We start from the raw sequence: 27730 nt of genomic DNA, 5'->3' as shown, positions 1-27730 counted from the left end.
TCAACACGAGAGCAATCGCAAACCGCAAACAGTTTACAGTCAAGGACTGTGATCATGTTCTAAAAATGAACACTGTGGTGTCTCCTTTCATGGCATCTGAGTCGAGACCACGCAATGACTCGAGTGATGAAAATGAATGTTTTCATTCATACAATGTTTTCTGCTATTCTATTCTATTCTCATCCACTGCCTGACTCCAGAAGTCTTTATCCATCCCCTTTTTCACATGAGATGAATAGGAGGTCATTCTCACCTGCCAGGATGGCTTTGTGCGCCTGGAACTTCTATTCAGCGACACACAGGAAGCAGTCAGTGTATCTGGCGTTGTCCCGCTCTTCGGCCAGCCTGCACTCAGGAACCTTCCCCATGTGCATCGTGCTCTGGCCTGAGCACAGAGTCCTGCACCACACTCACCTGAAAACACACACACAGTTCATGAGTATCATGCACTCTGTTGTGTATGTGCGTCTGTGAGTGAGTCCAGGATTGAGTGTGTATCAATGTGTCTGTCCACAGATAATCTTGAATGTTGCATTGTTTTTTGGATGCCGAGTTATGGCTGCTGCATGCGCGAGGACCTCCCATTGTTGTTCATTTTTTCTCAAAACACCTTTAATTGCCTGCTTCATACTGGCAGCCACACCTGGTGGAGATCTACCCAGTTCACCTTTCTAGTTTGCATGCAGCAACCATAAATTACACAGACAGAGTTTTAATTTGAGGGCAAACTGCCCTTTTAACACACTGACTACTTCACGCAGAGGCAAATAAAAGCATACAATGTTCATGAAAAGTGAACGAATCAGGTAATCAAACATGCTGTGAATGATTAATGGGAGTTCTCTGACTCCGTAATCAATACATCAGAAACCCAATATGGAGGCTATTGAGAGACCATTTTTCCTTCCTTATCCAATCAGATTGACTACGCTCTCAAACAAGCCCGAAAATCGGCATTGTCGTCAAATTTGGTGTGTAAGCATGTGTGTGTGTGTGTGTGGGGGGGGGGTTGTCTTCCCTGCTGACTTCACCACCTGTTCCAGACAATGTCAACCAGACTCATTCATCTCTCTACAGGACTCACTGCAAAGACACACACACACCCATACACACACACACACACACACACAGATGCATTCAGCATACACACACTCACCCACATACATTCAATACACACATACTCACACACACAAACACACACACACGCGGGCTCATGAGTACAAACGCACACTCACATGCACACACACTAATTACTTAGTCATTTCCAACAGTTTGGTTTGTATCTGCTTGATGTGTCATCTCAATCTCATCAAATACCAAGGAGTTAAAACTCTCACAGTTAATTCATAAGCACAAACAATAATTAATTGTTGAAAAGGTGTACGTGGGTCTTGATTGGTGATTTTAAAAACACACATTGATCATTTTCTGCAGGGTATCTTGGAACATTTGGTTGAATTTGGACGAGAGGTGTTCAATAGATAATCCACACATGCGGTTTACTGCTGTTCAACATTGATCTGATCAGATTGACATGGGATGAAATAGGTTTAATTAAAATGGGTTCAAATGTTGGGGGGTTGAGGAGCAGCATACCTGTCGGAGCTGTGAGGGGAACCAACAACATAACTAATAGTCCGAAATAGGATTCTAGAAGTACTGTATGGGGACTGAATGATCAGAGTATGAGAAACACTTCACTCTTCCATCTTTATAATCTATCGGCAACCTTTAAGGATTTGGTGGAACAACTGTAATGTATTAGATGTCCACAGCCAAGGAGATCTTTTATTAGATCGGTTGGTGCCAAATTCACTTTGAGCCACTGAGTCTAAAGTAGCCAAACAGTTGATATTGAAATGGTGGAGCTGATCAACAGGAGGTAGATGATTAGTCGGAGGATGGGCAGAGAGGAGATTAAAAAGAATCCTCAAGTCGATCATTTCTAGACAACAGCAATAATCAACAACTTTCATTTCCATCTCAAAGCCCAGAACTGTGCAAAGAGGTGGATGTAGGTGGAGCTGGAGGCGCCTGGGTGAAGCAGCGGAGCAGCAAGCGAGACAGCACACACCTGGCACTCAAAGCGGCCACACCCTTTAATCATTATTAAGAGTTATATAATAAAATGTATGTTTGTACCAGGCTGTAAATGTGTTTATGTCTGAAGAAAAGTTAGGCATTTTAACACGGGGGTCCATGGGAATCGACTGGTTTGTTGAAGCCAGCTTCAAATGGTAAACAGATCGGTTCATCCCCGACCTTAAGGGCCCGGGTCCTGGACCGAGGCTGAAGGGCCAAAGGAAGCAGAACTGGGTCTCCCAGAAGGGAGAGATGCTTCTCCTGGGTCGCTCTCCCCACATTCAGCCTGTGAGCAAGCAACGTTTTCCTTCTGCTTGTGAAAAGGTAGGATGGCAGTTTACAGCCAACGCCATTGGTTGTTAGCAGCGCTGCATATTCCTGCAGAGCAAGTGAAGTAGCCGTTGTTTTCCTCCCAGACAGATGAGATTCTCACGGCGTGCCATCACCCAGGGCTCTCCAGCGCTCGCCTCTGCAGCCCTCCCAGACAACCAGTAATCAAAACGCTGTGTCTCTGCTCGTGTTTGGCAGACAGAGGCTGACCAGAAGTCAGTCTCTTGTTGGCAGAACATCAAAAGCAATGAGTAATACTTGATCATCCTTTCTGAATGAAAAGTGAATATATTTTGAAACAACAACTAACAACCAGAGAGAGTTAACCGTTGTTGACCTGGAGAACCCGAACCAGATTGTTGCTGTCCAATAGCCAGTATACGATGAAAGTTCAGGAAGTACGTGAGAAAGTATTTGACATACGAAACTGACTTACTGTAACCCTCCTGTTACCTTTACATTTACTGACATATTTTACCCCAGCAATTAAAACCTCCAGAAAATTATTAGAATTAATATTGTTTCCCAAGTTTAAGTGTGAGGTACTTTATGTTTGTTTGTTGACTACCTAAATAGCCCTTTAAATATATAAAAAAGTTGATATTTCTTATATGTTTGACACAGTGAAAAACAGCCTGGGGTCAAATTGACCCCAAGGAACACCGACGTTAAACATTGAATGGGGTCAAATTGACCCGAAAGGTAACAGGAGGGTTAAGAGAATCATTACTCAATTTATATTTATGTTGGGATAAAGTTGAAATATTTGAAAGCCACAATTAAGTCCTCCTCCTATGATTAAGTGTAGCGCAACATTACTCCTCCTATGTAGCTGAATAAGTAGGTATACGTTCAGGCACATATGACATAGCCACTATTATTAATCAAGGTGTTAAATTAAAAATGATTTCCCAAAATGTACAAGTGTCCATCGTGTTGTAAAGCCTATCAAAGAATATTTCAAGATGACCTGATGTTTTGAATCTATTATCTTTTCTTTCCAGACGATGTGAAACATAATTACATTTACACTATAATGCTTATATAAATAATAAAAAAGATCTGATTTCTAATAAGGTGCATCCTTATGTCAATATAAAGATGGCTAACTCCAAACAGAAACTTGAATGTTTTCCATCAATGTACAGTTTAATGTATAGCCCACATATACTGTTATGGTATTAGGGGGATTTTAAGACTCAAATAATTCTATTGATGTTTTTACATTCTCGATCATGTTACTACAATAGATATGGAATCATGAAACCTTCTATTAATTCTACACCATCACTGATCAGATATAACTACAGATAAGCCAAACAACAATCTCGGGGTTGATCTTTGTTCTGTTTTCCTTGCTGACGGAACAGATTCAGTAAACTGTGTCAGAAAATCCACACAAAGTGACCTTGCTATTATAGCTTCACGGAGGCTGGCACCCAAAACCCCACAAACAACACATCCCTCCTCATCCATCCCCATACCCATCCGCCCGACTGCCCGCCTATTCGTCCAATCTATCCACCTATTCAACCCGCACAAAAAGAGTCCTAGAAAAGCAGGAGAAGCACATACAATAGACAAGTGCGTGGCAAGCAGGAAATTGAATGTCAAGGAGCCTTGTTTGCTCCTGATGGAGGTTTTAGAGTTAGCCTGAAGGGGACAGAAAGACAGAGGGACAGAAGGAAAGATAATAAAACAGAAAAAGAGGGTAAGAAAAAGGAGGAGAGAGAGAGGGGGGAGATATATGGATAATAAAATGCATAGAGAATACAGATGTAGATACAAAGAAGGGAAGAAGGGAGGGGGGGGGTGAGCTATTGGAGGGATCTACAGTTGGAGATGCCCTCTTAGAAGCAGCGGCTCATTTCTGATAGAGATTTGACAGATACACGGTCATAAGAAAATGTGACTTTTCTGAAGAATAGAGCATCCACTATGTGTATGTGTGTGTGTGTGTGTGTGTGTCAGTCTGGTTTCCACAGCTGGCTCTAATAATCACACTCCAGGGGGATGCAGGTCTGACTGACAGACATCTATCTACTCAACACACTCAAACAGAGGAATGCTCACATACACACACATGCACACACACACATATATATATAAATATATATGTATTCACATGAAGAAATGACTGTCCCACTCACACACACACTGGCATTCATAAAGCACTGATTAGTAACACAGAGCGCCTGGTAGAAAGGGAGCTGCCTTGTGGAGGAGAGAAGAGCAGGAGGAGAGAGACAGACAGATGGACAACACAGACAAAGGGCAGAGGACAGAAGTTCAGTCAGCTCAAGTTGGAATGAAAAATGGGTTTAGGAGGAGGAGGAGGAGGAGGAGGAGTATCCTAAGTACACAAGGAAAAGATAAACAAGTGTGAAAAGCGAATTGGAAGGGAGGCCAGTGAGCCTGGTCAATGTGTTACAGTATAAATAGCCCAATTAGCATGGCAGAGCCGTCGCCTGGCTCTCAGATGCGGCGTGGCAGAGCTAGTCTAATTACTGGCTAACTTGACCAATTATTCCAGTGTTTAACCAGGTGGAAACTAAATCGCAGCACCTGGTTATTTAGACACACTCGCTGCCCTGACAGTCTTCACGCTATGAGCTGTCATCTTCGGTCATTGTCAACCTCCTCCTCTTTCTCCTTCAAGCACTGCTTCTCAAACACGTGGCGTCAACAGAGATGTAGTTAGATTAAATACATTTGCAATGGCATAATACCCAATAATTGTGTTGGATGCTAAACCAACAGACTGCAGACCAGCGTCTTTCATCAGGCTGTGAACCTCCTCAAGTCAAACTCCTCACTCTATAGTAAGAAATCGACTATATTTGTTGTTTATTATGTGGCATAAATAGAACAACAAATAGGTTTAACAATCTGTTTTTTCACCTTTACATCACTAGTACATTTCCTGGTAGTCAGGTCCTCAGCAAATGTCATAAAAATTCAGTCATTACTTTTTAAGATACCAAGTCATGTATCAAAGTATAAATCAAGGGCAAAATCTGACTAGATGGTTTTGGGGGAAACCAAAATCATTAAGAATAATTATTCAGGTGTTATAAATGTCCTTAAAAAATGTCATAATCCAGCCAGCAGTGGTGAAAGTATCTTATGCCGCGATAACATTAACTGTCTAGCACGCTCTGAGATCGGATCTTGCTCACATTGGGATCCGATCAGCCAGACCACACGTCATGGATTTAGACACATACTTGGTGAGATGAAAACATGTGAAATTTGGAAAATATTAAAAATATCTTTGTTCAACTTGGACATTTGGAAACACAAAGCCAAGGACTGTGTTTATATATTCAATTCAGTTTATTTTGAATAGCCTATTATCACACAAATTACAAATTAGCCTCAGAGGGCTTTATAATCTGTACGCATACAACATTCCTGTCCCAGAACCTCACATCGGATCAGGAACAACTCGCAAAAAATAGGGAAAAAAAACTTTCACAGGGTGAAAAAGTGAAGAAACCTTCAGGAGAGCAACAGAGGAGGATCCCTCTCCAGGATGGACAGAAGCAATAGATGTCATGTGACCAGAAGGAATCATTACAGAGTAACAACACATTCAATGAATATGACAGTGTATGAATAAGTAGTAGTAGTCATGGACCACGATCCAGACCTCCATGATCCATCAGGCAGATGGAGGAGAGGAGGAGTGGGCGGAGCATCAGCAGGGCCATGGCATCAGACCCAGCCAGGTCCAATGGACCCTACGAGACGTGAATGAGAGAGAGGGGGAGACAGGAGGAGGACTATTGCACGCAATGTTTCTGTAGCTTAATGATAATAACAATTTGAATGTCAAAGTTATGAATGACTCTTTAAATTATTCGGTAGCCCACAGCTCTAATTATGTTATTATCAGTGTAGGAGGCATACGAGCTCAATATCTATGCTTGAGAAATCCACGGAGCACTGTAGGCATTAAAATCTGACCATTAGGTATTGTACTAAAGGCCATGTATCACATAACAATATACACACAGGCAACATGTGAATCAGTTCAGTGATGATTGAGGGAAACCACTGCAGTGAAGTTCAGACTGCACACAACTTTATTGGAAATGCAATCACAGGGAGAACAATTCTTCTAAACAGCATGACACCCTTTGTATAAAGGCTGTACTCTCTAATGTGTAGAGTGGAGTGTTGGTTTATTATATCAGTAAAACTAATGAATCGATGATTGTGTGACAGTGGGAAACTTTATTGTTTGGTGGGATGCATTGAACACAGATATTGGTGTCAGCCTTGGTTTTAATGCAAAAAATTGCCAATGAATATTCACATTAGTCGAGTTACCAGGTGTGAAAAGGCCTTCAGTCCCAGCAAAGTGTTGAACTGACCCACCAGCTGACTTTTATTTATTCCCCAGTGGCGTTAGTTATGACAATGAAGATGATGATGAGCACAGAAATGCATAATGTGTAAAACCGTGGGTAAAAAATCCCAGTAATGAAGAATCATTGCCGCGATATCACCACAATCATCATTTGTTTTGGTAATTAAGTTCCCAGGATAAGTACTTGCCATAGCGCTCGCCTCCCAGTTAGTTCCTCAGACATCAAGATGGATCTGTCGTGAGCTCCCTCTCAACCCTCCAGGCAACGCAGAGTTAACATTGAGTTTCTGTACCCAGATGATTTATTCATAAAGCATAAATCCTTTTCTGCCTGTTTATGTGTTTGTTTATGGATTTACAGTGTTTGGCCATGCGTGAAATAGTTTGAAATAAATAAATAAATACATCTTATCAAGTGAAATTCATTAAGTTAGGGAACACTTGTTGTTTCCCTTGTAATTTGTGCCATATTGCTGCTGAACTAATGGGTAACGATATGGCACTCAGTATGAGAGTACAGTATATCTCAACCAGCTCAATCGTCAAGAGGTCAGGCCAACATGTCAGCTCCTTCCAATCCCTCTTACCACTGCTCCGAAGACACATGGCCGCAAATTCAAAGGTCAGAAAGGTTTAAATGAAATCGCTATAGTGGTTTTCATTATATAAAGTATGGTAGTTATTACTAACATCAAAAGAAGTACCTGTTTGATTAGGGAAATAATGGAGAACACAACGTCTGATGAAAGTCTTTCTAGAATCTTTGCAGACGTTATGTGTTTTAGTGACGGATTGTAACAGTTTAGCTCCACACCTTCCTTTTTGTATTAGTTGTTTTCATCCGGTCACTAACTATCATGTCATTCCAGATCCAACTCCCCTCACCTGCCTCTGATCACTCCCTCGTTAGTCCCTCATTCCCTTCACCTGGTCCTCACTCCCTTCTCACCTGCAGCCCATCCCCTCATTGTCCCTCACTATTTAGCTCCCTCACTAATGTCACGATGGGATTAGGGTGGACCCAAATGCACGACTCAGGAGACAGATAATTCAAATAAAGATGCTTTACTGCAAGCGTCAGCAAGATCGGAACAGACAGAATAATCAAACTATGGAACGCTCGAGGGCTTGGTTCGAAAAACACAAGACAATCTGGCAGAGGACAAGTGGAAGTGAGGGAGCAAAATAGTGAGGGACAATGAGGGGATGGGCTGCAGGTGAGAAGGGAATGAGGGACTAACGAGGGAGTGATCAGAGGCAGGTGAGGGGAGTTGGATTGACGAGATGGGAAGCAGGATCTGGAATGACATGATTGTTAGTGACCGGATGAAAACAACTAATACAAAAAGGAAGTTGTGGAGCTAAACTGTTACACGGATTACCAATCTCTCCACAGACGTGTGTAAATTATTAAATGTTTTAGAAATACTTCCACAACATAAACAAACACAAACTGACAGAATGAGGAGAACGATTCCACCCAATTCTGCTGGCAGAGACGGGGTCGGATATTTCACAAACGCTGCCTGGTTGGCGAACACTACTGCCAGGATGGTTGCCGTATTTTAATCGTTTATAATTAGAGAGATCACGGTCCTGTGTAATTACACCTCGTATTTTAATAATAAAACTTAGCCAAACACATTCAATTTCACTGCGCACCTGCCGCAGCCCACTCCCTATTTATCTTAATTATTTTACATTTACCCTCCTCTCATTCGCTGCTGCTGGCGCTCCCAATGTTATGTTGAAATGACGACACGCCGTTCAATCCGATTTGGCCACCTCAGTATCGGGTCGACGGTCTTTGTTGAAGACAGGATATCAATAGATTTCTATTATTCCACATTTAACTTTCCCTTTTTATTTGCAACAGAATAAATGCCAGGACAGCCCTCTGATTGGCCGATAGGTAAAGCTTCTACACTCGGAGCATTGGATACGCGTGAATACAGGTCGTCTTTCTTTTACAGCTTTAACTGTTTTATACCGACACTGTGTTTCAATTCAGACATCATATGAGTCTGTGTGATGCTGCTGGAGAGAATCACAACTAATACATTCAATATAAATTGTTTAATTTTCATTTACAGAAGGGGAGCAGCAGTGTACTACATCGTGGACTTCATCTGTTACCAAGTCAATATTTGATGGTAACTCAACCTGAATCAAGTGTTCAAGGGTAATACCGTATATTACATTTGTTATCACACGGTGAATATCTGAGACTTGACAAGGGGGGTCTGCATTCGCTGAAAAAATTTAAGAAAGGATAAAGAGACCAGTAGCTCGAGCATCTTTAAAGCTCATAAGGAGCTTTTTATCAGGACTCGCCCTCCACTCTCCAGGCTCGATGTTGTGACCCACTCTGCAGCTCCTTTTCTCCTTCTTCCTTCCTGTCTTCCACTTCTAAATGGTATCGCCCCCAGAAATCAAAAACACACTTTAACAATGACTGAATCCTGTTTCAGAATCTGTCATTGTGCAGATACAAAAGGTGACTCAACTGATTCAAACTGAAAATAATAGCAGAATCGGATTTGCCCGTGCCACCATAAAACAAACAAAGCCCCAAGTCCCAGCACTATTAAATAAAAGTCCAAAATAAACAGCGCTCTCACAAGACAAGAGCTAGAACCTCTTTTCATAATAGGCTATTCATTTGACGCAAAGTGGTTGTAATTCTTTTCCAAGCACCTTATTCACCTGTAAGACAATTTACAGTCGCTGTCCTGACAAGATAGCGTTTGCTCTTTTCTTTGTAGCGCAATGTGTGACATGCGTTGTATTTCTGGGTCTTGTTTTGCAGAAAACAGAATAAAAACTGGGAAGATATAGGCTGATATCACGTTGGAGGAGGAAGAGAAACGAGCGCCACATCAGAGAACATCACAAGAACAAAGCAACGCACATTACAAATCAGAGACTAAAGACAGTGTCATGAGCCGCTGTTATCAGCAAGGTAACCAAGAGGAGTAGATTTTGGTAAAAAAAAAATAGTTTCTGTTCTTTTGAAAGTAAAGAAGAAGGAGGACGGTTATCTTAAACAACTTGTTGTGCCACGGTACTTCCTGTTGAGGCACAAACTTAACTAGATTATTAATATTACATAATGCATGTCCCCATGTGTTGCGTCGGAGCGGTCATTTCGGTTGGCTGTTTGCAGGGCCCCAGCTGTGTCCATGACACACACAGACAGGCAGCCGGCCGGCCGTTGACACAGAGGCATTTAGGTATATCTGCACGGGGCATATTTCATGCATGATTTGAAGCCAAGCTGCTGAACGAGCGTCGGGGCCTGCGCCCAGATTTACAGCCAGGCGTGCCTGGCCAACCCTGACCTTACACACACACAGGCAGACAGGCTTTTAGACGTAGGGTTTTCACCTCCACACACACACACACTCTCGGTTTCACCGCTGGCAGTGAGCATGAGCCGCAGCCTGTCGTCTGAAAGCACCAGCCATTTGGGTCTCTTTTTAAGTAGTTTTGTTTTCTCTGCTGGAAAATCACGGACACTAAAGTGATAGCTTTGAGACTCTGAGGCACGATCTAAAGTGCTTGAAGGAAATGTTTGGACAAAAGAAAACAAATAAATAAGCAGGCAGAGGTTGCCTGTTTGTTCAATGTCTAATGTCTTTACTCTGGGAGAAGCAACGAGCTTCTGATGGGATATAAAAGACCTGTTGATGTGGTGCTGCTGCAAGGCAGGCAAGAGGATCCATTGTGGCTCAAAAAGCGGCGACAATAAGTTATCTCGGTAAAAATACAAGATGAGAAAATCAAGCTCATTCTCTTCTTTTGCTTCACCGTCTCAACCAGCATCTGCTTTTCCATCACTTTGATGAGGTCCCAAAGACCTTTTTTAAATGATCCAAATCGTCTCACCGATTTTACTTTTTTGCTCCCTGTTCTGATCATGCAAAAAACTATATAAATATATATTTAACCTCATACCCATGAATGAACTGTTTTCCCCTTTTCACCCAAACCAAAATCTCTACATGCATCTCTTCTCCCTCGTCACATCCTCCCACCTCTGCCGCTTTTTCCCAGAGAGCTGGTTGTGCGTGTGTGTAGGAGTGTGTGTGTGTGTGTGTCTCATCGTGCAGTGAGGGAGCAGCTGGAGCATCTGCAGTCGTCTCCTCTGACATCGGCACGGCATATGGCAGGGCGCTGTGAAGGATGGGTGCTGTCACCCGGCAAAGTGCTTACCCACCGACAGGAGAGGAGAGCCACACTAACACCATGAGGAAGAGGAGGAAACAGCTGAACATCAGCACCCCACTCATTTATTCTCCCGCTGCCACCCCGCCCCGAGAGAGAGCGAGGCACTGGAGGAGCCTTGAAGAGAAGACCTCGAATCGGCTGGACGTGGCCACGTGGTTATCATATATTTCGGTAAATTGCATCAAAGATTGGTTATTTGTAGAAGATAAACCAATGGGGAAGAAAACACCAGCTCCTCTTCCAGTTTACACACGCAGACGCTGATTTCACAGATGTATTCATCACTCTCTGTGGGTCACACAGCTGTGAACGCCTGGTTACTGTAACAGTACATTGATGTTAACCAAATATGCATAAGCACAGCTTTTTATTATTAGCCCGCACATGTTGCAATTACCAATGTGAATAATGAGTTACGACCCCCTCCCACATACATGGACATACATGCTCTGGCTGCAGTTGAATCATTTCCAGACAGTAAAAATGTGAAGTAAAAATCACTTTTTCAAAGCTCTAATCCTGCGTCCCTGTACTCATTGTCATCTCTTAATGTGTAATACCTCAGTCATTTGGATTACAGATGTTTACATTGGTCAAATACAGAGAAAAACTCCACTGTCACTGTAAAATGAACTAGTCTTTAGCGTATTAAGAGAGATGGTGTTGATATGCATGTTAATACCGAGGTAATTGCAGCTAAATGCACACTTCACAGTTCATTGGTGGTCAAGTGCAAATCCAAGTTTGATAAACACAAACAACATCTGTTCATTATTTGTTTGCATTTTGGTCGTCAGATAGTCTATTAATGAAAAGTCTGATTTTCTAATTGTGTTTTTTTGTATTTACTAGCCTTCGTCTTTCCCACTTCTACATCCCATCACTGCTGCGTTCACGCCTACCTCTCAGAGGCAGAGAAAAACCTCAGCAAATCCATCAGACCACACAATCTATGTTAACATGTTCCTCCTCACATATGTGGGATTCACCCTGAAATGCATATGCAATGAGTAGAGGGTTGACACTTTAAAAAGGACGTGCAAACTCAGACTCCATTCTACTTGGTGAAACTGATTAATAAATACAGCATATGTGTTTGGGGCAGAATGAGTTATATCTTTGACGTTATATTTAAGTCTTTGTGAATCTGGACCTCTTTGTCTCACATCACAGCAAAGTTTACTTCACCTGGAAAAGAAAACTCTTCAATGCCGCTCTCACTTAATGTATGTCTAATTCAGCCAATTATGCACTTCTGCATAGTTATGTAACTTGTGGAGAAGACAGTAAAATGGATCAAAGTTTAAAAAGGCTCATATCATACTGGAGAAACAATATATCGGCATAAAATAAATAAATGAGGAAGCACCTCTTGGTCCGACAGCGATGTGACCCAAGAAAAGATGATCCTGAAAAAGTGGTAGGCAACTCATGTCCACAAAAAAAGAAACGAGTCAAGGCGCGCTGCTTCGGTACGGAAGTACCAAAGCGTTTATTATCGTGTCGACATGACAAAGAACAATAGTGGTGCCTATCGACTGCGTGCCGGCCGTCCTCTGGGTCAAACACTCGCACACACTGGCTGTTTCTTTTCTTCAACGGCTGAATAATAAGGATGCTCATCATCGGACCCCGTCGAAGGACCGTTCAAATGTTGAGGATCATACGAGGACTTCAGGGGATTCTAAAGGACACAAGTGTGTCCTCCACAGTCCTGAAACACCCACCATCCTATTCACATGATGCATCTTCTTTCCTTATTAAAAATAAAATCTGTTTCCTGACAAATTTGAGGGGAGAAAATTGCCAATACATTTGCTGAATCTTCAGTCATATTAGATCTACAAAGCTTCATGTAAAAGAAAGTTCAAACTTTTGTCATGCAGCGACAGACTTGTTCAGCGAGCTATTAATAGCACTGAAGCGGCTACTGCAGAGATAGACAGCGGGGAAGAGCCACTATGTTTTCACTCCGGGAATCTAGGGTGTGTTTCAACCAAACCAGAGTTGGTGATTGTTGAGAAAGAGCTAGTTTTAATTAATTCTACTTGTTGAGTTTGAATATTGTTTTTTTTGATTAAATTATAGTAATTGTCAAAATCCCTGTTGATTTATATACTTTCAAATAGGCCCACATGAATCTGAGGATACTGTTTTGAGGAAGGAAAATCTGAATTTCTACAAGAAATGATTACACTTTACTCATGTAATCTGGCTCTTTTTGTAAGTCAGTTTCTTTCATACCAAAGTGAGCCCACGACAGCGATCGCAATGGCAACAGGTACACATATAAATGGCCTCCGCTCTGACCCCCCTGCCAGGTTCATTTGAACGGGCGTTCGACTCCTTGGAGTCGGTCTCCTCTGAGAAATAAACCAAATGTGTCCTGCAGCACTCGTTCACTTGCTCTACTTCTGGCTGACTAAAGGTGGACGGGTGGGTTTCAGCAGCCAATTTAACATGACTGACAGATAAGTTTTGCCATAAACTTCTTCATTCCAAAACAACCCACTTTTCTTCCTTTAGTCAGTCAAAACTCACTTCCAGTGGAGTAACCCTTCCAGAGTCTGTCCACACGACTCCGTCTGCAGGCAAATCACGGCAGCACAAAGTTGTCAAGATTTTCCTGACTAGTTTCACTCTTATATCTCTCAGAGCATCTGCATCACCTGTAGCATGGACAGCTATGGATAGCAATGACCTCAGAGCAGGAGGTTACCATGCGGGCCTGGCAGGAAAAACAGAGGAGAGGTGAAGAGAAAGAGAGGATTTAAACTCTTTATAAAAAATTTAAAAAAAACATCTCATCAACATCAAAACATTCTCCCTGTAACTAAATCCAGTCCCCACCATCTTGACCTCTTTTTTTTTTTCTTTCTTTTTTATGACGAATCATCTTGTATTTTTCCTCTTTGTCTGTTCGTCATCCCAGTTGGCTCGATGCCACCTATAGTGTGCCCACTTTTCCTTCGAAGGCCTCTCCTCCAATCTCTTCTCACTACGTCTCCTTCCCCTCCTCTTTTATCTCGCTCTGTCCCTCATGCTCTCTTTTGACAACCAACGCAGCACCTTTAATGGGAGCTATCTCCTCATTACATACCTGCAGGTGTCTGCAGCGCTTTGGCAGTGGTGGAAAGAGAGCAAGAGAGAGAGAGTGAGAGATGGAGATAAAGGGGGAGACAAAAAGTGAGAGAACAGCGGCTGGTGTTGTTCAGTCCCTCTCCGATGTGACATATCGTCAGATTCCCTGTGCTACATTTGAATTACTAATGTCTCCAGAGGCCGATGAATCGAGCGGGGTCCAAGGATCAGGAGGAGAGATTGAGCCAGTGTTTCCCCTCCAACAGGGATCTGGCCTTTCCTCCTTCCCGTCCTCTTTGACAATCAACTACACAGAGTAAAAGAGAAAGAAAGACAAGAGAGGATGGGGGGAGTATGGGAGGCTGAGCCGAGTGGAGAGACAAGGGACACAGAGAAAGGTGAAGAAACTGTGATGCTCAAAATGGGAGACAGCCAGAGATGAAAGGAAGATAGAAAAGAGGAGGAGGAGATTTGGCTTGAATGAGAGATAAGAGAGAGGGGAAAAAGTGGAGAGGATGAGAGAAGAGAAGAGAGGGAGAGAGCTGGGCTCTCGGGCAATGGGGTTCTCTCAGATGCGGGACGAGACCATCTGGACGAAAGCGGAGCCAGGACTCTGGCGTTAAACCCTGGGCTTCACTTCCACGTCGAGAAACACCAGCGAAAAAGATTCAAACACCCGTTCTGCACTTTCCTACCACCATCCACCCAAAACCCAACTCCACCAACCATCACATGTCACATGTTGGTCGAAAACGCTACCGGACCTCACTATTGGTCATTTTTATTGATTACTGCACACAACAACACACACAACATCTCACACACACAGTAAAGCTTAGGTTATTAGGCATCACACTGCAGGACCTCATGAGACTGTTTTTCAATCTTAAACATACAAATGGTCCCTCCCCTTTTCATGTATCTACTTTCCGCCTTTCATCTTGTTTTTCTCTGGTACACAACTTGTATTAACAGTAGTATATTAACAACATAGATTTGTCCTTGTGGATGAAATTCGTTTTATAAATCAGGTATGCCTTTTTGTGCTTGTTCATCAGCGAAGTTGGCTAATTGCACCAGAAATGAACGGGGAAGGAAGTGGCGGCAGAGGACTACAACCAGCGACCCCACCTCCTCCCCTTCAGGGGAGGGGATGCATTCAGAGCGTGAGCTCTCTTTGAGGAAACAGCCTTCTCTCCAGCAAACAGTCTCAGCCTCAGAATTAGGTCCCAACGAGACACACCTGCACAAACACACACACACAATATATGCCTATAAGATACAGGAAGCACCGCCCCCCCACATGGCTCTGAGGCAGCACTCTGCCCCTCCCACCCCTCTGTCAATAAGTCCAGTTTGGAAACACTTTAAACAGACTTGCACATCGCTGCGCTACAGAAAGGGAAATCTTCAAGACGTGCTCTCTTCCATACCCGCAGGGTTAATTAGAATTGTTTTAAACAGCCAATGCCATGCTTTTTAAACATTTATGGGTGCATGCATTACAACCAAGACATTAACATATCCAGAAAGTTTAACCTCTTCTCTGCTCCCCGGCTCCATTATGAGGAGCAGAGGGAGACGACAGAGAGGACAGTTGACCTCTGCTGCCCCCTGTGTTACAGCTGAAAAACAACAAGGGAATTTTCAATGAGGAGCAGCAGCCGACTTTGGATCAGAGGAATCGGAGCCAAGCCTCCACGCCGGCTGAATGACAATCAGCTTGTATGTTGATGATGAGAGAGAGAGATCGAAACCCTGGAGGCTGTGCAGCACCAATAAAAACATATATTATTTACTAACAGGGACATAAAATGAGCTGTAGTGTTGAATAAGAAAGATGAGGGAGACAGGAATTACAGTTGTGATCCCCTCTAGGCAAAATCCCCCATACAAACAATACATTTAGATATTTCAACAACAGTCCATATTTTTAGGTCCTTTTAAAATTATACATTTTGTGGAATTACAACGAGTTTCCCTCACACAGTTTGGGTTTTAAAAGATAATAATAGTTTGTCTGCAATGTTGAAATATGAATAATCATTTTGATCTCATTTTTGAATGTGCTCTTTGTCCTATGAATTTCTTTGGGAATGATTACGAGTCAGAAAATGAAGACCGTATGAACAAATCATCTGCGTCCGGCCTTTACCTCACAGAATAGTGTCAGCTCGTCATCAGGCAGCGCCCGTCGGCCTCGTCCTGCAGGAAGTCCCTCCGGATGAACTTCTTGAAGCCCCAGTCTTTCCCCTGGACAAAGCGTTACGCTCTCTGGCTCGCTGGAAAAGAAAAAAAACACATGGACAAACTAGATTATTTGGAGACAAAATTCACAACGTGATAAAGCTCTGCATGCGTGTGAATGTGTGCGCGAAAAGACAAAGTTATTCTAGTTAAGAGTCATGGCCATAAGCGGCCGAGAAACAATGGCGAAAGAGGCTGGGTGCAGGAAGTATTGCCTGAAGCTTTTAACACTTCAGAAGAAAACAGAATCCCTTTCTCTCTGTCGCTCCCTCTCCCCTGGTTCACCCACTGTATCCTCTCTCTGCCACATAAAGACGAGTGGTAAACATGAGACAGAACTGCTGTGCCTCTTTAGCCAAGAAGTGAGAAATTGCAGGGATCAAAGAAGTCCAATTATCATGTATTTATGGAGTGCCAATTATCTCTGACAGTGGCAGGAAGGATTCTGTAACACTCGGCTGCACTACAAAGACACAGCAACGGTCCTGGAGTTCTTGTGTGGACAATAGTCACGCTGTGGGGGCGGTCAACAAATGCTCTCATACAAGGTCAAAGGATAATGACCATGCACTATGACTGCAGCAAAGATCACAACAATTTAAAGCTCATTGAGGATGGAAAGGTAGCTCTTTTGGAGGAATGTGACACCGTTCTTTGGAGAAATTACATCATCCGCCATTTTGTTAATTAGTCAAAAACGCTTCCTCGGGCCCTGGGACTTCAGCTGAGACCGTTTCTGTGTGAGGACACATCTTTGTCCAATCAGGGTAGACATTTAATAAATGAAGGCTGTATATATCCGTTATTATACTTCTTGTCCGATAATGGCAGAAATGGCATCAAAGGATGCAGGAAAGCCACTTGAAACCAATTCACTCATATATTATTTTCCTTTGTTTGGTTGGTGTCAGCATGTCGTACACATGATGATAACATGCATCTGGGGGATTGGAGTGTCTTGAGGAGCAGAAACGCAACAAAAGCACCAGCAGAGGTTGTCTCGTGCTCATTTGGCCAAACCCAATTGACTGAAGTGTAATAGCGATCATATCAAAATATCGTAAACCAAATACTTCAATATCTATATTATATCAATATTGGTGCACAAAATAGTAACACAATGAGATTTTTAATAAATAATCACCTATAATGTAGATATAATGAGTAAGTGAGTTAAGGCAAATAATAGAACAGCGAGTATTTCAGCCTTTTTTAATAGGAAAAGACAACACTTATTATCACGCGTTATTATGATCTGGTCTCCTATAAGTTAGCGATACAATATCAGAGTATTGCCCAGCGGTAAATGGAGATGTATCGCTCGTCTACATCCAACATATCAACTCTATACATTATCATATATGTAAAGGAGCATTTGTGCATGAATCATACATGCAGATCTAAAAGGGAGTATGAGGAGCGCAGGGAGGTCCCCATCCGGCTGGGATTTGATGAGAATTAATTTAATGTAAATGTTATTTTATCCCCAAAAGGATGAAGAAAAGAAATCTACAGACTATAAAAATGTTTAAGCCTCTACTGAATTGATTTATTTCGTATTTTCAAATGACTCCAGCTTATCATTAAAGACATTTCAGACGTCTGTGGAGATGCATACAACCTATATCCATGGACATTCTACAGATTCAAGTCATGTGTCAATGCCAGATGATGGGAAATCATCAAAAACAACCTCCTAGCCCTATTCAGACCCAGTTAAAAAGGACATGAAGCGGTAAAAGACTCCTTAGACCATCGACTGACACGGGCTATAAAGTCACCACACACCAAGAGGTCGTCACCTCTCATGCTCATCTGCAGTGTGTGCAGACTAACATGTGTTTAGCCCCAGAAGTTCAAACAGATTTGTCTTCAGGCTGCTCTTGTGCAGAGATCCCAACAGGAGATCTGCTGGCAGATCAGTGGGAAGCACTAAGACGGAGTGTCAACGCTGCTGTAAGAAGTGTCAAATCCTCTGTTGGGATCTGAGGCAGCAGGCGGCCTAAGAGGGGATTGGTGGAGGAGTGCAGTGCATATGCAGTTATTCCCACCACTGCTCATGCAAGCGGTTCTTCACTGTAATCCCCTCCCTCTGGAGACGGCGTATGCAAAGATGCCGACAGAAATCACCATAAACAGACACATGCATGAGCACGCAAGCACAAAAATTACAAATCCAATGCTTCTGCTTTTTCACAGCTCTCTCCTCCATTCATTGTTCTGCCACCGAGTGAAACAGAGAGAGAGAGTGTCGATGTTTAAAAAAAAGAGTGATTGTTGTAGAGCTTTCATCCGAAGCTGAGCAGGTTTGAAAAGAGATTCAAACTGCTGTGGCCTCGCTACACTGTACTGCTATAGGCTGGGTAGACACGCAGTAACAGTACCTGTATCCCTCTCCAGGGTCTGAAGAAACTCTTTCTGTTGACTTTCAGCCACACTTTCATGTCCTTTGAACATGTTTGATAAGACCTCCAATGTGAGACCCAGATGAAGTCCCGAGGCACGGACGCTCCTTGTGAAGTTGTGTTATTTGGGTATGAAACAAGACTAGCAGTGATGAGTGAGGACTTCCCCAGTGGCAGTATCTGAAGCTGAACTCGGGTGTGAGGAGAGAGGCTGGCATGAGAGTGAGACAGGGGGGAGGAAGCGAGCCAAGAGGAAGAGGTGAGGAGAGGTGATGAGGAGTGCTAAAAAAAAGCTCCACTAGACTAGGGGGGTAAGGGAGAGAGGTGTGACTTCTTTGGTGTGTACCCAAGGCAGTGAGGTGCATGTGTGTGTGTGTGTATGCATGTGTGAATGTGCACATGCATAAAAGCACTGCTGATGTGTGTGTGTGGGAAAGGGGGGGGGGGGGGATCAGCTAATGCCAATTTGCCATTTCTCGTGGGGCATCAGAAACGGGTCAGATGGCTGTTGCTTACTCTTTTAGTGAGTTGGCCGACGTGGCGTGAACACACCCCCTCTGCCAGAACACCAAACAGAGCTGGAGGGGGTCAGCACAACGGGGGTATCTAATGGGGAAAGTGTCAGTGGTGAAAAAGACTGGTGGAAAGATGAACAAGTGCCGAAGAGGAGGTTGTGTTTTGTGTCACAGCGCAGTTGATAAGTAATATGGAATTTGTGTGAAAAACCCGACTCGCAAGGTCGACATGCGTCTTGTGGGACATGCGCCTTTGTGAGACATGCGCCTTTGTGAGACATGCTCCTTGTGAGACATGCGCCATGTGAGACATGCGCCTTGTGAGACATGCGCCTTTGTGAGACATGCATCTTATGAGACATGCGCCTTGTGAGACATGCACCATGTGAGACATGCGCCTTGCGGGACATGCGTCTTATGAGACATGCGCCTTGTGAGACATGCGCCTTGTGAGACATGCTCCTTGTGAGACATGTGCTATGTGAAACATGCACCTTGTGAGACATGCTCCATGTGAGACATGCGCCTTGTGAGACATGCTCCTTGTGAGACATGTGCTATGTGAGACATGCGCCTTGTGAGACATGCTCCTTGTGAGACATGCGCCATGTGAGACATGCGCCTTGTGAGACATGCACCTTGTGAGACATGCTCCTTGTGAGACATGCGCCATGTGAGACATGCGCCTTGTGAGACATGCACCCTGTGAGACATGTGCTATGTGAGACATGCGCCTTGTGAGACATGCTCCTTGTGAGACATGCGCCATGTGAGACATGCTCCTTGTGAGACATGTGCCATGTGAGACATGCGCCTTGTGAGACATGCGCCTTGTGAGACATGCTCCTTGTGAGACATGCGCCTTGTGAGACATGCGCCTTGTGAGACATGCTCCTTGTGAGACATGTGCCTTGTGAGACATGTGCCTTGTGAGACATGCTCCTTGTGAGACATGTGCCATGTGAGACATGTGCCTTGTGAGACATGTGCCTTGTGAGACATGCTCCTTGTGAGACATGCGCCTTGTGAGACATGTGCCCTGTGATAATACTCACGCATCGAAGGGTTACAGTTGTCACCCTGACAAAAAAAATATACTGAAGGTGATGGAGAAGGTGAAGAAAAAAAAAAGATGATAAGTGAGCGGCGGCATCCATATTCAGGAAGACGGCTCAGGGGCTCGGTTGGCACACAGAGCGAGAAGGTCGCCAGAAGACGAGCTGGCATGCTGAAAAATAACGGATGAAACAGCAGCCAGAGTCAACAGCTCTCGCCGTGTCTGTCACTCTTCTGGCCCTCTCCTTTACACATTCAACTTCAGCAGAGATCCTGACACTAACCACCGACTCACAACCGCGGACGGACCGCGCTCACGACCACTTCCCAATCTCTCAAAACATATTGACGGGAAAGGGTAATTAGCAAATCCGTTAACTGAGCCGTCTATAAATCTTCATCTCACCAGGAACAGAGTTCAAGAAATCAGAAATCAAAGATAATTCCCGAGACGCATTGATTAACGTTGCATGAAGCAGAAAACACGTAAAAACATGAGTCTTTCCCAGAAGAAAATCTAATCCCCATTAAAGACCGAGCTCTATAAACTGGTGTCAGCACAAACATGTCTATTGACATCCTTTCTACCAATGTCTATACCATCTGATTATGTTAGGCTGACCAGTAGCTCCTCCTCCGTCGGCCGTGCTCCACTCACCCACACCGGACTGCCTGAACACCTCCCTCAGTTACCGAGGGCAGAAAAACAAACAACGAAATACACAAACGTTGAATCTCCAGCAACAAAATAAAGAAGCAGCCCACAGCAACTCCACTCGACACACATATGCTCACTTTGCCTTTGGCTACGCAACAACAACACCATTGTTTGTCGGGGAGACTTAACAAGGAGACTATTTGAATACAAAACAGCTTGCGGCCGAGGATGAGAACTTTCCCTCTCTCCTCTCAGACTTGTCAGAACAGGAGGATTTTCTCTGGCGAAAGGAGGAGGATACAAGTTACAACCCACCCAGCAGCCTCAGAGGAGAGAAGCAGCACATTAAGCCAGGGAGAGAAATGATGTGGCCAAGTCGAGACCACCCGAGTACAGTGTGAGGAGGGGGGGGGGGGCTACCGCTGTTGCCTGAATCTATCTCAATTAGCAAGTGGGGGACCATCAGAGGATCCAGACACAGACACACACTCTCCAGTGGGGGGGCTCAAGGGAAGACTGAAGCGGATGTGGTGTTTCATCAGATGATGTCAAGCTTTCCAGTGAAAATACGCCGGCGTAGTACAGCCTTCAGATCTTGGATTGTTTTCATCCCTCTTGCTTTGAGTACTGCAGGAATGCTTTAAGGCAAATCAAAATGTATGCCGGCTCACAGACTGGGTCAAATCAAACAATGAGTGTTTGGCCAGTGCCTTTGCGTGCATGACAGCCTGAGAGTCTGCCTCATCCAAAAGCTTCAAAAGACAGAAATCCAATCTGACACGTCAAACACACGCCTCAGCTCCTCAGTGGTTGAGCACGGAGCATTTCCTTCAGGGGGATTTTTATCATTTACCTGCTATATTTCAAAACGGTGCACTCACTGTACATTTCAAAACGTTCCCTTCATTTCTGATTATCCAGTAATTATTCTCACTAACTACTCCTGTTCCCATAAAGTATGAGAACTAATATTGTATTAGAAAACGGTCTCCACAGGGACAAAGTATGAGAAGGCCAAACAGTGATCTGCCACGTAAACAGTCCACCGCCACCCAGCTTTCTTAATTAAGGTACTTTGTTTTTATTTTGACTTTTTAGCTGGAGGCCTCGATTAAATTGGATTCTAAATGATCCAGAACCGATAGAGCAATCTTTAGTGCCATATTCTTAGATGGCGCGCTCACTTAACTGTCACAAAAATGGTGGCAGTTGGGTAATTTTCTCCTGTGACACGGCGAGCGAAGATGAGAGGCCCAGGTCTCCCCAGGGGGATTGTGGGAAGATTGGAGGAGGGCATATGGCAAGAATGGGATGGGGTGTGCACCATAGAGCACACCATTTAGAGGCGAAACCCCTTGAGACACAAACGAGAGGCGCAGAGGAAAATGAGATCCTCTTCACTTCACTCGGTATTCTTCGCATTCAGGATATTCTGGGGTCATTTAGGAGATCAGTGCTCACGAAATGGCCAAGCAGTGAAGTCATACACCTCAAAAAATCTGTTTATTACTCACACCGCAGGTAAATCCTCTCCGCAATGCCACGTCGCCACCGGCGTACGGCATAATAGCCAGGAGAGAAAGCTTTAAAGGACAATAAGGTAGGTTCAGTTTTCCTGAGCCTCTGAGAGCTGACATTACGGGGCAGATGTGGAATAAAAAAGGAATAAAAGAAAGAAGAAAGTGATATTGTGAATGGGAAAGAGAGGAGAGAGAGGTCTTAGAGAGCAAATGAGGGAATGAAAGCACACCGGGAGGGTGGGGTGTCAAGTTCACATCGGGGAACGTTTCTCAGCAGGAAAAATTGTTTCCCTTTCTACACAACCTGCACCGCGGGGGGGTTGTACACAGTCTCGCTGCATACGCCTCTGATTTAAACACACTTCCTCTTCTCTCCTCTCCCCACCTGAACCATCTTCTCTCCTCCACGCTTCCTGTACAGCATGCTGCAGGGCATTGGGAGAAGGAGGCAGCCAGAAAGCCTGATAACCAGGAAGCGGTCACATCTGGCCCTCACTAATTCAATTCCACACAAGTTTGCTTTTCCTCGCCATAACATAACCTAATTAAAAAAAAGCAGGAATTGGAGGCACATTCATTTCCAATTCATCAACGGGGAGAGAGGCGGATGAAGGCTTCTTAAAAGGTTGGGTCTTTTTTTAATTAAAATCAAAATTGCTCCACACAACTTTGAATTATATATTTACTTGAAATGAAACCAACTGGGAGTGATTACGCAAGCCCATATGGCTATCAATACCACATTATTAGACACACTCGGAGTATTCGACACACTCCTCGCCTCCTGCATTTACATGATTCAGTGCCTCAAAGACACAGGTGTGACAGGAGTTTCTAATTTTGAAACGCTCAAACTTTAAGTTATCCTAAGTTTTCTGCTCGACATACTTATGCAGGTTGGTCCTAAATTGTATTTTCAGTTACTAACACCATTTTTTTATTTGATTATTTGTTTATTTATTGGATCCCCATTAGCTGACGCCTTAGCGACCGCTAATCTTCCTGGGGTCAACAGAAAGGACAAAATACAATACATACAAAAACACACAAAACATATCGTGAAACCAACAGTTAAAAATAGTACAACAAAGTAAAAAAATAGTGCAGTCAGATGCACAGTACAGTCGAAGGATAAGATATATGTTATGCAATTCAACTTAATTCATACAAAGAAAAAGAAAATCAGATGACTAAAAAGCAATAGAATACGTCAAGTGGTGAATGTTCTTAGGTGCGCCTTTAATTGTTTTTTGAATGACAAATTGTTACTCATGACAAGTTGAGAAAGGAAAAGAAACAAACAAATATGATAGAGATGAAAAAGATATGTCTAAGAGGTTGAAGAGATGCTTTGATCCCTGGATGTATTCATGTTAATGTGTGTATGCAATAATAGCACGATTCTATCAGTAATGGCACTCTGGCTTGATAAAGACTGTTGAAATTGTGGCATCCTTGGCTTCACAATCACATCTATTGATTTCCTTTACAACCCTTCACTTGTGCCAAAGTGATGGTTTGATGGTATTGATTCTGCAATACACACTGCGGTTTATTGCATCAAACCATGTAAGATAATCATTCTATCTGTTTAAGTGAAGTGGACACGCAGCACTAAACAATGTGTTTTTTTACAAAGCTGGAATCAAAACTCTATCCACTCCATAATGAAAAGCTTCCAGTTTCACATACGGAGATGAAACACGGTGGAACAAACAGCGACATAAACATTAATGCCAAGAGTTCAAAACCAAGCAGCAAATAAACTGGCAACAGCAGAACATTTCACAAGCCTCACAATGATGGTGCTGTATCAATTTAAAGCTGTAGTGTAGAAGTATCAATACGGTATTGAACCGGAAACCCTCACACATCAATTGTTGACCTCCCCCCTACTTCTGACTAGGGATGCAACTTTCCAGGTAACCTTCCTGAAAATTAAAGGATGTTCCAACATTACTTTAGAGCCAATGTTTAAATTAGAAATGTGTACGTAATATTCAAAACATTTGGAAGCTGTGATGTAAAGGCTCATACACGTCACACTTCATGCAACACAGTAACTCTCTTTATGTGATTGAGCTCCCAGCAATGACGAGAAAAATCTGTATCACTGCCGAATATATTCTGTGATTTATGATTCATTTAGTAGGCAATAGCCCAATTACTTCTACTCCTCTATTTAAAAGATGATTATTGCATGATGAAAGAAAAAAGATTTTGATTGAACATTTAAGATTTTTTTTATACTGGCAAAATACTGCCAAATGTTTCTGCATTGTGGATTACATTTCTTACATTATTGTCAATCTCTTGAATTCATTAATATTAAGGCCTTTGCACACCAGGGGCATGACAATTACATGTCACGAAAATGCTAAATACTCACCTGAAAATAAACGCTTTAAAGATATTCATCCTGGCAGTGACTGAACTTGTGACAGTTGCAACACTTTTTCAATAATAGGTTTGAATAAATTTGACCAACTACTGGGATCCTATTGGCCCAGAGTAGAGTCTGGCAGTCTGTCTGAGGTGTGTTATATAGTCTACTAAACTGCAAGCTATTTTATTGAGTTTCCTTTTAGCAAAATGCTCTCAATGAATTTAAGTTCCCTCTGGTCAGCAGGTTATATGTTATGGGCTTTTATTGTGAAAGGTAAGAACAGAAAGAAAGATTATGGGATATGCTTCCTTTGTCGAACTTGAAAGTAATAACGAAATTAAGTTTGGCATCTTGGTTCTGACTACGGAGCCTCTGTTGTACATTTTGAATATGTCCGTTCAGAACAAAAGGATTGTTGTGGTGCAAAAGCTCCATATTGTTCCATAAAACCAAATTGTCGCTTTTCCTCCTCGTAATATGTGCGTTCTGTATAGAATTGCTCGTGACAAAATCTGCTGTGATATTTTAATATATTGATGTGCAAATAAATGTACTGCTATTGATACATTTAGATTGTGTTGGTATTTTAGATATTGTCAGTAGAGACTTTACAGCACTCAAAGCAGCAAAATAATATATTTAGAAAAACTCAACAGCACTGTACATAAATCATGATCCACAGACCTTGTTATACAGTTCTAACAGATTTTGGGTGGAACTGTCCCTTTAAGACTTTTCATTAGTGTTCTATCTACAATGTGTAATGCCGGGAGGTGCGGGGCTGACCTGCAGCACACTCAGGATCTCATTTCTCTAACAAGCGTCTGTGAGAGCATCGGAGAAATAAGCAATAATGCTACCGACAGTGAGGTTGGATACAGATGGCGAGAAAAGCTGTTCACTCAGATAAGATGAAAAAGCAGGAGGATTGTCTTGGCTGTTAGGCACTTACACGAAAAAGGTGGACTAATGGTATGATGTTCAAAAACAACTTAGGGTGGCGTGGTATTTGAAGAAAAGCATGGGTATTCTCTGAAAATGCCCATCTCTATTTATTTATAATTCAAGCAGGTGTCTTACCAATCCCAGACCCACTGTTGTCTGTTATTTTACCCCCGGCTACAGTCATTACTTTTCGGTTTCAGCCATGTTTTTGTGTGAGATACATAATCATGTCATTTTATTTCACTGTTCAATATCCAGATCCGTCTCTCGACTACTGTTTACCTTACTAAACAGGATAGCCACCAACTCCATTGGAGCTCCTCCGGGGAAATCCTGGGGCTTTCTCACGATAGCAGCCTTCACTAACCATTTGATTTTGTCGTTGAGAAAGTGGAGCTTTTGTGACTTCCCCCATCTCCTCGCAGCAGAAGCTGAAGTTGTTGAGTGGCCACACGTAGGAGAACTTCACCACTTTGATCTGAGCAGAAAAGGCACAGCTAGAGCTGAAACCGGATCCATTTCTTTATATATTTATCTATTCTACATGGGTAAATGGTGCTTGGTCAGCCCGGACATCAAAACTGCCTTTCATCTTAATAAACACTGACAACAGAAGGGGTGAAAGAAGAAAGGATATTGAAAGAGCAGCAACAGGGAGGGAAAAAAAGAAAAGGAAAAAAACAAGGGACATGGAAAAAAAAACAGACATCGTCAATGACACTTTATTTGCCTATAGGCTCTTAACAGAAAAGTGGTGCCTGAAGTAACAAAGGCTCTACTGCAATGACTGAAACAAACAGTTTAGGTATCACCTTCCAACAAAGCCTAAAATGACACCAATTTCCATGGGAAACAAAGTAAGCTTATTATAGGAAAACACAGGTACTCCATGGACTCTTCCATTCAACGAGTCATTTACAAGTCGCATAAAATGATAATATACTTTAGAGATTACTGAAGCCTATTTAAAGACTCTCAAATATAATAACAGTATCCACATTATGCAAAAAACGACTACCAGTGTAAGTTATACTCTCCATGCAACAATGTGCTCATTTTATATTCTGAGGAACAGAGCTGTGTATAACACCAGCTCTCGGCCACGGGGCCGCTGTGCATCTCCGCCGGGGGAGGGGGGCTCGGGGCTCTGGACACGGCCAGCCGCGATGCGGAGATGACCTGAATGGGGCCGGAGCACCAGCCAGGTGTGGAGTGAGGTGTGCAGGGGAGAGAAGGGCCAATAATCAGTCAAGCTGGCCGCCTCTTAAACAACACCTGCGGTACAGAGAGATGAATCCGGCACAACGGGACGACCACACTCCAAAATAGCCCTGGGCGCTCCGCCGGGACACAAACACAGTCATTAAAATAGCTTTAAACTATAGTGAGGTGTTAAAGAGCTGTGACCTTGTGCGCGTGCCCGTGTGTAGACGTCTGTGTTTGAGCATGTCAAAGCGTTTGCTAATTGAATGGATGGCCTAATTGAGCAATATTTCCCAGTGAGTAGGACATAAGAGGTCTGAAATCATTTGGTTTAAAGGAGGCTTCAGCATTCTCAGCGCAGCAGCAGCGGGAGCTGCGCTGGGGGAAGCCTTCCTTTATCTGCGCGTGGTTTGGTCTTTGTTTGGCTTTGAGAGGCGCGCGGGGCGCCGCGCCAGACGACTGGCTCCAGCCAGACGGCACCCGTCCGCCGTGGCTCCGAGTGAAGTGCAAGACTTTCATCACGAGCTGCCAGTAGGTACTCGGACACACACACACACACACACACACACACACACAAGGTCATACAAGTCAGTCCTGGCAAAGAAAGGTCAAAGTTGTTTTGAAAGATTGTGCCATCAAGATTTGTTTTCTGCTGCTGCGACTGGGACTTACACTGCAGAGGCGTATAGGGAAACTT

The 27730-nt window shown here is 43.3% G+C and overlaps 1 protein-coding gene across 1 annotated transcript in view; it reads right to left on the bottom strand.

Moving 5' to 3' along the window:
• Positions 1 to 18802, bottom strand: part of spop (speckle type BTB/POZ protein) — a 28555-nt gene extending 9753 nt beyond the window's left edge. Inside the window, 5 exon segments of the mRNA XM_056406976.1 lie at positions 254 to 390; positions 392 to 414; positions 16254 to 16288; positions 16291 to 16380; positions 18730 to 18802. Coding sequence (XP_056262951.1) covers positions 254 to 390; positions 392 to 414; positions 16254 to 16288; positions 16291 to 16380; positions 18730 to 18802 — 358 coding nt within the window.
• Positions 18803 to 27730: the final 8928 nt, after the last annotated feature.

Source organism: Pseudoliparis swirei, chromosome 23 (genome assembly GCF_029220125.1).
Source record: "Pseudoliparis swirei isolate HS2019 ecotype Mariana Trench chromosome 23, NWPU_hadal_v1, whole genome shotgun sequence".
NCBI classification, from domain to species: Eukaryota; Metazoa; Chordata; class Actinopteri; order Perciformes; family Liparidae; genus Pseudoliparis; species Pseudoliparis swirei.
Note: the sequence above shows the minus strand (reverse complement) of the source record. Positions and strands in the feature narration are given on the sequence as shown.